At 42.7% G+C, this 12,141-nt stretch overlaps 1 protein-coding gene across 2 annotated transcripts in view; it reads right to left on the bottom strand.

Annotated features, from left to right (window-relative positions):
* Positions 1-11,585, bottom strand: part of LOC122560491 (E3 ubiquitin-protein ligase MGRN1-like) — a 165,934-nt gene extending 154,349 nt beyond the window's left edge. The window contains exon 1 of one of the 2 annotated variants that reach the window (XM_043711142.1): positions 11,406-11,585. In XM_043711142.1, the coding sequence (XP_043567077.1) occupies positions 11,406-11,493 (88 nt within the window). In that variant the 5' untranslated portion in view covers positions 11,494-11,585. The remainder of the gene's footprint in view (positions 1-11,405) is intronic. The other variant, XM_043711141.1, reaches the window with a different exon arrangement.
* Positions 11,586-12,141: the final 556 nt, after the last annotated feature.

The raw sequence follows: 12,141 nt of genomic DNA, 5'->3' as shown, positions 1-12,141 counted from the left end.
GTCTGCGTGGGTTTCCTCCGGGTGCCTCCCACAATCCAAAAATGTGCAGGTTAGGTGAATTGGCCATGCTAAATTGTCCATAGTGTTAGGTGAAGAGGTAAATGTAGGGGAATGGGTCTGGGTGGGTTGCGCTTCAGTGGGTCGGTGTGGACTTGTTGGGCCGAAGGGCCTGTTTCCACACTGTAAGTAATCTAATCTAATCATTTCTACCAGATGTCCCATCAATTGCACACCAACCCCTCAAAACCTCACCAGTTTTCATATCTGTACTAGACAGACATAATAGTTATCCACCTGCTATAGACAAGAAAAAGTGCTTGAGCTCTTCCATGTCCTTACCCCAACCCCCACACACCAGGCCTTGTTATCATATAGTCTGCCATTACACACAACCTATTGTTAGCCACTAACAGTCCCCATTAACAACTGTTCACCCACTGAGCGAGATTGTTATCCACTCCTTTGTCTATCGAACTGTTGTTCTCTCTCTTTGGGGCTGTATATCTCCACCTACTGTTTACTCCTTACCTCTTTCCCCACCCTATCTTCTGTATAAACTGACATTTTCCTACTTACCATCAGTTCTAAAGGAAGGGTCACTCCACCTGAAATGATGAAGGGTTTTTGCCCGAAATGTCGATTTTCCCACTCTGCGGACACTGCCTGATCTGCTGCGTTTTTCCAGCACCACTCTAATCTTGACTCCACTTGAAATGCTAACCCTGATTTCTATCCACAGATGCTGCCAGACCAGCTGAGCTTTTCCAGCAATTTCTGTTTTTTGCTTCTGATTTACAGTATCCTCAGTTCTTTGTGTTTTATTTAACAAAATAAGGTACATTTTCCATTCCACTTCCAAGAAATTGAGATGTACACATTCCCCATTATTTTCTTGGCTTTGACTTTGGTATGCAAAAAACCTTGGTTGGATCATATCTCATGCTGGGGCTCTATTAATATCTCTTTGCACCTCTTGCTTATTTTCTAGCTATGGACAAGACACTAGCCAAACCTTGCAAAACATCAAAAAAATCATCTCTATCCTCCTTGCTCAAAGATACTTTGTGCCCTCTTAGCACTTTTTCAATATGAGAGCACTCTTGCTGATCTTTACTGTGAATAATTCAGTCCAGTTTCATCATGTCTTCTAAAGCCAATTCCTTAACATCGAGACTTTATTCCCTCCACCCCTATTACTTGCCATTGATACTGTATTAATGATACATTTTAACATTAACTTTACCTGTCAGCAGAATACTCTTTTGGAATAACTAGTCAGCAGTACTCTCTTTCCAAGATAATAGACACAGCTACAGCTATATTGATGACAAAATTGAAGTCACAAATTTCAGACTTTCATTGCTATATGATGCTTGAACCATATCTTCAACCCTATCCCTGGCATCACCCATTTGTTGGTTTTCTCGACTTTAGGTGCAACTCTCAATCTGGCTTGATTGTCCAGATCTATCATATCTATATGCGCATTCTAGAATTTCCAGGGTCCCAAATAAACTTTAAATCTACCACAACCTTGATCTGGTTCATAGTTGTGATCTAGAGTATGACTATTTCCTCTACTCCTACATGCCATCCAGACATTACTGACATTCCGATAGGTACAGTACTTTGAAAATGAGGCATTTAAATAGTTGCTGGCTATCATGTCAAAAGTAGCATGTAGATTTCTTACCTCAACACTAAACATAGTTTCTGTGGCTTGGATCCCACTTAAATTCAGTGAACTTCTCCAACCGGTTCAGGGAAAGGACTCTCTTCCACTTTGGAACCATATACTTTTGCCATTTCCATTGCTGTGACCTTATTGCAGGCTTCCTTCTATAGCAGCATACTGGCTTTACTGAAAAGCTGGGCTTGTATTTTATTACTCCTTAGACTCTCGTAAACATGCATCTAATGTCAATTTATAAATCTGTGCCAAATGTGTGGTGATGAAAGATTCAAGAATATAATCTCCAACAGTTTCACTGAGCAACTGCTTTGTTTTTAAAATATTTTAATTGAAAAATAGTTTTTTAAAATATTACAATAAACCAACAACACAACTCAAAAACAATGCAAACTGAACAAGCCTACACTCATGCAACTGCTTCTTTTCAACAGAATAAAAACTCAATGTAATTGGTTTCTTAGTCATGACAGAATACGAATCCAGAATCTCCTTAACTTCACATAATTACATAACAGTGGGGATGCATCATCAACATTGGTTCAACAACTTCAAAAGCATCTAGCCCCATCAAGGAAGGAAATTATCCTCATTTTCTACTTTATTCACTTTCCACCTAATCAGAAACATTTGTTATTAAACCTGATCTCTATGCAAGGGTTAGATTCCCCCCACACCTCCCCCCCCAACCAAGTGTGTCTTCAGTGCCTTTTTTGTTCAGATACCCACTGCGCTGATCACTACGTTCCTGGATACACAAGAAGAAATGGTTCAGAATTCCTGAAAATCAACATTTGATGTCTAGAAATGTGACAAGATTCTTCAACTGAAACATAGAAAGGAATTCTATCCCAGCCTTATCATTATCATTCTGTTGTATATTATTACTGAGCAAAAGTTAACACGTAGATTCTTCAAACTTATTATATTTTCCAATGGAGGGGGTTGTATAACAAAATGTGGAATTGTATAGATTGAGTTTTTTTAAAACATTGAGAGAAAAATATTGGCTGGGACAAGCGATAACTCTCCAGCTCAAGAGCGATAGTGTCATGGGGTATTTTACATCAAACCAAGGGAACAGGCAGTAGCTCAGTTTAACAGCCCACTATTTAAAAACCACACCACTCTCTCAGAATTGGACTGGAGTTCCAGGACAGATCCAGACTGAAGGCCTTGGAGCGACAATCTTCCAACTCAAATACTAAAGGGCACTTTTCACACCAAGTAATACTTTACCGGCATCGGGTGACAAAAACCTGAGTAGAGGCAAAACATTGGAAATTAAATAAAAACAGAAAGTGATAGAAATACTCAAACAGACTCAACATTGCAGGTAGGTGATTTTTTTTCCATCAGATCTTTATCATGAAAGGTCAACAACCTGAAATGCTAATTAGAGAAAACAAATCCTGATCTCACATTTTATGCTAAAACATCATACTTGGATTGACTGGAAAAACCCTTTTGATTAAAATCTAGCTGAAAACAAAGCCACTGTTTCCAAAAGATAATGATGGGTTAAACCTAAAATGTAGCAGAAGTCAGCCACTTCGCTTGTTAAGTTTACCCCACTATTAAATTAATCATGGTTAATCTAATAATCCTCAACTCTAATTTCCTGCTATATTCCCATAATCCTGGATTCTCTTAATGACCAGAAATCAGTCTATCTCAACCTTCAATATGCTAAATTATCAAGCCTCAACTGCCCTTTGCAGTAAAGAATTCCATAGGTTCACTACCTTCAGAAAAAATTCTCATCTGTCTATACAGACAAATTTTATCCTGAATATTCTCTTTGGCCCTCGACTCTCCCAAAAGGAGAAACAATTTTTTTGCTTCTACCTTGTCAAGCCCCCTAACAATGTTTTGTTTCAATAAGGCCTCCTCTTATTGACAAAGGGTCAGTTAGACTCGAAACGTCAGCTCTTTTCTCTCCTTACAGATGCTGCCAGACCTGCTGAGATTTTCCAACATTTTTTCTTTTGGTTTCAGATTCCAGCATCCGCAGTAATTTACTTTTATCTGTAGAATCACTGTTCCTGTGAGAGAAGAAATTCTTCATTTAAGGGATTGCACATTTAATACCTGGATGAGGAGTAATTTATTTTCTCAGGGGGTAGTGAGTCTGTGGAGTTGTTTACTGCAGAGGGCTGTGGAGTCTGTGTCATTAGGTATATTCAAAGCCAAGACAGACAGATTTTTAATCATTAAGAGAATAAAGGAGTATTGGGACTCAGCAGCTCCTGCTGGGTGATAAAAACCTACAGCACCTCTAACAGGGAAAAGGCAGGAAAGTGGAGTTGAGGATTATCAGATCAGCCATAATCTCATTGAATTCAAAGCAAGACTCAATAACCTGAATGGTCTACTTCTGTTTCTACATCTTATATTCTATGGTCTTACAGCAACACACAGAAAGGTAACTCCATCCAGGACAATACAGTTCACCTTATTGGTACTGATTCCACTAGCAAAAACATGCATCATCACTGGCTAGAGAGGCACTGCAGACAGTTGCCCAGATTTCTTCAACAGATGAAAATTGTAGTCTCAATCCCTCAGAGGGCATCAGGTACACAGGCATACCATCCCCTCCATGTTTCCTCCAAGTTACATACCAACCTGACTTGGCCATATATTACCATTCTTTCAATGTCACTGGGTCCTATTCCTGGAATTTCCTAGGAACCTTTACCACATGGATTGCAGCAACTCATGAACATTTGCCCTACCTTCTCAAAAGCAATCAATGGTGAACAACAATGCAGCTTTACCAGCAACAATTACTTCCTAAAGACTGATTAAAGAAGCGTTGTGCTTTGGGTTATTCCTCAGGCATGCAGTAAGGTACTGTATAGGTTTAAGTTAAGGTAAGCAAAAGAAAAGAAAAACAATAAAAATACAACTATAACATAGAATTTGAAGACTGAAGGAAACTAAAGAGAACAGAAGGTAGATAAAAATAAATATTTTATTATTCACCTTTAAAGATAATCAGGTTTCTAAAATATATATAACACATTTCATTAATTTTACAGTACATCAGCAGCTCTTATGGTATTTCTTACCTTGAGCTGGATGAAAGGCTTCTTTGGTAATCTCAATCTATTTTTAAAGAAAAATAAATCGATGCATCTCCACATAAACCCCCCCACCAGAGGTGGAAGTGATAACACACCAGCTCTGATATTCTTCGAAAACGTGAATGCTGCAGCTCAAAAATGGACCCAAACCAAAAAAAACATAAGGCAAGCATACTCCTTTCTTCTTTAAAGTGGACTCCACAATGCAAGTTTTTAAAAAATGAAACAGTAAGAAATGCAAGAGAAAGACAAGTAGAAAACAAAAATTCCACAGATGAAAAGGAACATTTATGCATGGACAGGTGTAGTGGTTGAAAGCCAAACAGCAGCAATCCATTTCTGCAAAGTTTTTTTGGTATGGGGTTAAGGGGTGGGCGGTTTGCAGCCAGGAAAACTGAATTCAAACAGCTATATAGGTAGTATGACTCAGAGCTCAGGATAAGATCTCACAGCATAACACAAACCACTGGGTAGGTCATGAGCACAAAGCAACTCTATGGCAATGTTTATCAGTTTTGAGGTGATTATGTTTGGATTTTTTTTAAAATACTATTTAACCTTATTTTTAACATTTTGCCCTTGAGTTACTGATTAAAGCAGAGATTGGTATCATCAGCTCCACTTTTTATCAGTTGTTCTATTGGTAAGCATATGATTGTCTCCTATTACCTGGTTCTGGCAGATTTAATTTGCCCAATTGTGATTTATTTTCCTTATCAAGAATAGTTCGACCAATCAGGTTGAAGTGAATATGTTAAATTTTTTGATAATAAAATCAGAAAATCCTGGAAATTCTCATGTCAAGTAACATCTGTGAAGATGCAAAAAGATTAAGATTTCAGGTCTTTCAGTCACAGTTATCCCAGTATTTTCTGTTAGTTTTGTTTCAAATTTCCAGGATCTGCCATGTTTTGTGTTTGCATTGTGATATTTTTCAAGTTTGCAGACATAGGTAGTGTATACAAGTGCTCTGAGAGGCAAGATGTTCGATTATAATGGTTATAATAATTTCACTGGCCATTTCCTGAAGGATAATGCATTGTGAAGGAGTTCTGAAATGTAGACATTGTTCTTAAGATAGACACATCAGCCAAAAGGCACATAGGAAAGGGACTACAAACATTTAATGTAAACTTCCTGGTAATGTAGGACCTAATGTAAACACAGCCCCCTGTGCTTGTATGAACTATATCACTGAATTGCTTACTTTTGCTTGAACAAATGGACAAGACCTCGATGGTGAACATCTTACCCAGAACAAGTATTCTTACTGTCCTCTATGTAATTAGATTAGATTAGATTAGATTACTTACAGTGTGGAAACAGGCCCTTCGGCCCAACAAGTCCACACCGCCCCGCCGAAGCGCCACCCACCCATACCCCTACATTTACCCCTTACGTAACACTACGGGCAATTTAGCATGGCCAATTCACCTGACCTGCACATCTTTGGACTGTGGGAGGAAACCGGAGCACCCGGAGGAAACCCACGCAGACACGGGGAGAACGTGCAAACTCCACACAGTCAGTCGCCTGAGGCGGGAAAAACTATGTATGACAAACTATTACTTCCACCGCCTTCTACAACCAACAGATTGTAGTGTAGGTTATTTCCATAGCAAATAGCCATCACAAGAACAGGTTATTTGCCTTAAACCTTCGAAGAAACACAGCCAAATGCGAGGGGGCTCATCACCCTACATCTTGGTACAGATATCCTGCTGGGTATCAACCTAGTAATCGGACACCTGGAACCTTATTTTCCCTTGCTAGGACTTGTCCAAAACTGAAAGTAAATTAGTTCACAAATTCCTATTTAGATATCGTGCAAACTTGCAACATCAACGGCAACATTTTACCCTTAAAACAATTTAAGATGTACAGTCCCAATAAAAGTTGTTTGTGTATTCTACGGGTACAGTTTTGTTTTACAGGTATTATGACTAATTTCCATTAATCAATTCTGATCTTCTAAAGAAATTGATTCATATTCAGTCACAATGGCACAAAGGTAAAATTAGCCTCAAGAACATGTCTTTTGATATGAAGCACTAGAGACTGATTAAAGCGGGAAGCCCTGACTGAACGGCTTGGGGGGGGGGGGGGAAGAGAGGAAAGGAGGAGTGAACTGGAGTCAGACAACAGGAATACTGGTTGAGAACAAAGGTTACTGAGGCAGAGAAGGGCCCCAGAAATAGAAAGGAGTTAAAACATGAGAACAAAATGTTGTACTTGAAGCACCATGGCAGATCTAGCATCCTTATAAACAGACGTGCCAGATCTAACACAGTATTTGACAAGACATTGTTTGAAATGAGCTGTTGCTTGGGGAGGATGTGTGGTTAATCAAGAGAGTATCAGAATGAGAGAGACTGAAGAAAAACATGTACAACTAATTCAATGCACAATGTGCTGAGGCAAGACTTACTTTACAGTTGGATGGAAGTCACTCTTAAACAAAGAGGGCCTAAATTACGAAGATGGGGTCAAATGGCTATAAACTATCAGTTACCACACTGAAATCTTGTTTTTTTTTTGCTTCATCAAAATCATATTAACTCTTGCAGTAATATTTACATAGTACTAAACATGATACGCATGCTATTTTCCACTCATATAGTATTAATGGATTTGAATAACAATATATAGACATCATTTTTGAATTTGACTATATTTTCTGCACAAATACAAAAAAAGTATCTCGAAGAGTTTCCGTTTAATTACAGGGCCATCACTTTATATAGATTACATCAGACAAAAGACATCTTCAGCACCTTCAAAAATTGCTACCAGGATTGTGAATAAATCAAGTCATCATTCTGTACTATTTTACATTGACTCAAAAGCAATAATTTCAATAATCTGAATTGGTTAAAATGCCAGAATTTTGCCCTACAAAATATTGTAAAATTTAATTTAGCAACTATGTGCAAACATATCTGAGATCAATTGCCAGAAACAAACACGTGATCAGTCATACAGTACAGCAAGCAACATCAGGAAATATTGCAGCAAAACTTTGATATCAATCCATCTGAGACAATCCAAAATAAGCCATGAATAATTCACGAGAACATAAGTAATAGAGGAATTACGCCGGAAGGCCCATCAAACCTGCTCCACCATTCAGTAAAATGATGAATGATCTACTTCAATTATTGCTTCCTGGACTCCTCCCCAAAATTCTTGAACTCTTCTCACCTTTAAATACGCTCAACAGAGGATCGATAACCCTCAGGTGCACAATTTCAAAGATTCAGAACAATTTAAACAAAGAAATTTCTCGCCTCAGCTATAAACGATTGGCCCTTATCCGGAGACTGTGCACCCCTGTGCCCAACCAGGGGGAAAACAACCTCACAAAAAGGTCACACACCTGAAAAGTTAGCTTGTTTTGCTTTTCTCTCTACAGGTATCGTCAGGCCAGGATACGATGTATATGGAGGTTGGTGGAGTGGTAGGTGAGGACCAGTGGGGTTCTGTCCTGGTGGCGATTGGAGGGGCGGGGCTCAAGGGCAGAGGAGCAGGAAATGGAAGAGATGCGGTGGAGAGCATCGTCGATCACGTCTGGGGGAATATTGCGGTCTTTGAAGACGGAGGCCATCTGGGTTGTTCGGTATTGGAGCTGGTCCTTCTGGGAGCAGATGCAGCGGAGACAATTCCTTCATCTCGATAAACATCATATCATCTGTCGTCATTTCCGCCACCTCCAAACGGACCCCACCACCAGGGATATATTTCCCTCCCCTATCAGTGTTCCGAAAAGACCACACCCTCTGTGACTCCCTTGTCAGGTCCACACCCCCCACCAACCCAACCTCCACTCCCGGCACCTTCCCCTGCAACCGCAAGAAATGCAAAACTTGCACCCACACCTCCACCCTTACTTCCCTCCAAGACCCCAAGGGATCCTTCCATATCCGCCACAAATTCACCTGCACTTCCACACACATCGTTTACTACATCCGCTGCACCCGATGTGGCCTCCTCTATAGTGGGGAGACAGGCCGCCTACTTGCGGAACGTTTCAGAGAACACCTCTGGGACACCCGGGCCAACGAACCCAACCACCCTGTGGCTCAACGCTTCAACTCCCCCTTAGCCTGCTTGGCACACTTTCCTCATTCCTGAAGAAGGGCTCATGCCCGAAACGTCGATTCTCCTGCTCCTCGGATGCTGCCTGACTTGTTGTGCTTTTCCAGCAACACATTTTCAGCTGCCAACAGGCAATACCAAACTAAACTTGAGACCCAGACTAACCACCTGTCGTTTGTGGCACGGCTTGCACGACATGACGGGCTATCGATTCTCCTGCTCCTCGGATGCTGCCTGACTTGCTGTGCTTTTCCAGCAACACATTTTCAGCTGCCAACAGGCAATACAAACTAAACTTGAGACCCAGACTAACCCACCTGTCGTTTGTGGCACGGCTTGCACGACATGACGGGCTACAAAGCTGTCAAACAGAATCGCGGTAAACAGTACATCCCTACCTGGTTAGGTCAAGACCTTCCAAGCTCACTTTGTGCAGGTCAGAGAAATGATGCCACCTATCTCACTAGCCTCGGATGCAACTGTACCTTCAATAAATGTCACAGACATTAGACTGGCCTTCTGAAGGGTGAACGCACAGAAAGCAACCAGCCTGGATGGGGTAGTCAGTCGTGCACTCTGATCCTGTGTGGAGCAGCTGGCAGGAATATTCGCTGACATTTTTAACTTCTCCTTACTAGGATGAAGTCCCCACCTACTTAAAGAAGACACCATCATTCCAGTGCCAAAGAAAAATCGTGCAGCATGCCTCAATGACTCTCACCTGGTGTCTCTGACATCCATAATTACGAAGTGCCTCGGAAAGTTGGTCATGGCTCACATCAATTCCAGCTTCCCAGATTGCCTTGATCTTTGCAATTCGCCTACTGGTGAAACAGGTTCACGGGCTCACACTATCTCCCTGGCCCTACACACTGGACAAGTATAGCTATGTCAGGGTCCTACTTATTCACTACAGTTCCACCTTCAACATCATAATTCCAAACAAACTCATCTTCAAACTCCAGGATCTAGGTCTCTGCACCCCCTCAGTAACTGGAAGGGGAGTTAAAGTGTTCGACCAAGGAGTGGTGGGATAGCTTCATGGGTGTGTCCCAGAGATGTTCTCGCAAGTAGGTGTCCTGTCTCCCCAGTGTAGAGGAGACCACATTGGGAGCAACAGATACAATAAATTACATGTGTGGAAGTGCAGGTAAATCTCAGATGGATGTGGAAGGCTCCTTTGGGGGCCTTGGATGGAGATATTGCAGGGGGGTCAGGAAGGAGGATGTGGGCACAGGTTTTGCAATTCTTGGGGTGGCAGGGGAAGGTCCAGGAGGGGAGGGTGGATGGTTTGGTTGGAAACGTGGAACTGACAAGTGTGTTGTGAAGGGAATGGTCTTTACAGAATGCAGATAGGGGTGGGGAGAGAAATACATTTCTGGTGGCTGAGTCCATTTGTAGGTGGCAGAAATGGCGGAGGATGATGCGATATATCCAGAGGTTGGACGGAAGAAAGGTGAGAACCAGGAGGATTCTGTCCTTGTGGAGGTTGGAGGGGTGGGGTTCAGGGGCAGAGGTGCAGGAAGTGGATGAGATGCACTGGAGGGCATCAACGACCACATGGGTGGGGAAATTTGAAGGAGGCCATCTGATGTGGTTTAATGTTAACACTGATCTCTCTCTCTGCACCTTCTCAGTAGCTGTAACATTGTATTCTGCAATCTCTTCTTTTACCCTGATGTACTCGTGTAATATGATCTGCCTGTAAAGCATGTAAAACAACACTTTGACAGCACCTAGTTGGTTACTTCGTTTTTGCAACCAAATCCCCTTATCAAGGGCAACGTACCATATGCCTTCCTAATTGCTGGCTTTACCCACCAGCTAACTTTGTGATTCTTGTATAAAGTACACCTACACCCCTCTGAACATCAACATTTACAAGTTCCACACAAGAAAATACCAAAGAATTGCACATGCTAGAGTTCTGAACGTCTCAAGTTCTGAAGAAGAGTCATTGGACCCATAGCATTAACTCTGCTTTCTCTCCACAGATACTGCTAGACCTAACCAGCAATTTCTGCTGTTGTTTGCAAATTCCATACTTTCAAAAAAAAAATCACTTTTGCATTCTTACCAATGTGAAAACCATACACCTCCCCCAACATCACTTTCCACCTTGGTGGCTTATGTCTACATTGTAAACACTCAAACGATCAATTTCTTACAAAGACATTAACTGACATAAGACGATAAGAAACAGGAGTGGGAGTAAGGCCATTCGGCCCATCGAGTCTACTCCGCCATTCAATCAAGGGCTTTATGCCCGAAACGTCGATTCTCCTGTTCCCTGGATGCTGCCTGACCTGCTGCGCTTTTCCAGCAACACATTTTTCAGCTCTGCTGGGCTTTCAACGCCACTTACCCCCACTCTCCCCGTGTCTCTTACTGATCGTGATGGACACATTTACCATCTTATTGGAAATTCGTGGGCAGGATTACAAGTACAATCGAAGTTAAAACGCACAAACTTAAATATAGAACTGATTCCGATGTGCGAGGGGAGGGGGTACGGGGTGACTCTCCCTTACCAGATTTCGGTGGGTATCTGTAGGCCGAGTTAGCCTGGATATCGATATCCTCGACTCCTGCGATTCTCCGGCTGAGCACCGAGCCCATGGTTATACCGTCCCGGGTGCAGGGGCAAGCGGGGGACACTGAATAAACGAGAACAACACCCCCCACCCCCCAACCCTCAGGCCCTCGCCCTTTGAAGACTCACCGCCTCCCCCTCCCCCTCCCCTCGGGTCTTCACAGTCGCCCCGAGACCCGGGCCCTCGCCCTCCTCCTCCTCCTCCTCCTCCTGTTACAATCAACAAACCCCGGCCTTAAAGTCAAACACAAGGAACAACAACTATCGGGAGGGTGCACTCCTTCGACCACAGCTCAGAATTCCGCGGTCTCACCCTAACAAAGGCTAATTCATCTTTCCGGGGACTCGGGAGAAAGGTACCAACCGAAGGAACATTTTCTGTTCCGTCATAAAACGGTCGCAAACTTTCCCCCGCCGGAAGTCCCTGTCTCCCTCCGGAAGTGCGAGCGAGCGAGCGGGCGGGCGTTTGGGGCGGGGGGGGGAGAAATCGCTCGGCGGGTTCTGGGGATTGTAGTTCCTCTCTGCGTACGGTGAAGGCGCTCAGAGCCGGGAAAGACTCCATTACCCGGCGGGCGCCGCGAGGAGTACCACCCCACTTCCGGTTCCTGTCTGGCCTGCCCCTTGTGTTCTGGCCGTTGTTAGGAGGTGCGGGACGGGACAGTGCCTGCGCTCCT

This window comes from Chiloscyllium plagiosum, chromosome 21 (genome assembly GCF_004010195.1).
Source record: "Chiloscyllium plagiosum isolate BGI_BamShark_2017 chromosome 21, ASM401019v2, whole genome shotgun sequence".
Lineage (NCBI taxonomy): Eukaryota > Metazoa > Chordata > Chondrichthyes > Orectolobiformes > Hemiscylliidae > Chiloscyllium > Chiloscyllium plagiosum.
Note: the sequence above shows the minus strand (reverse complement) of the source record. Positions and strands in the feature narration are given on the sequence as shown.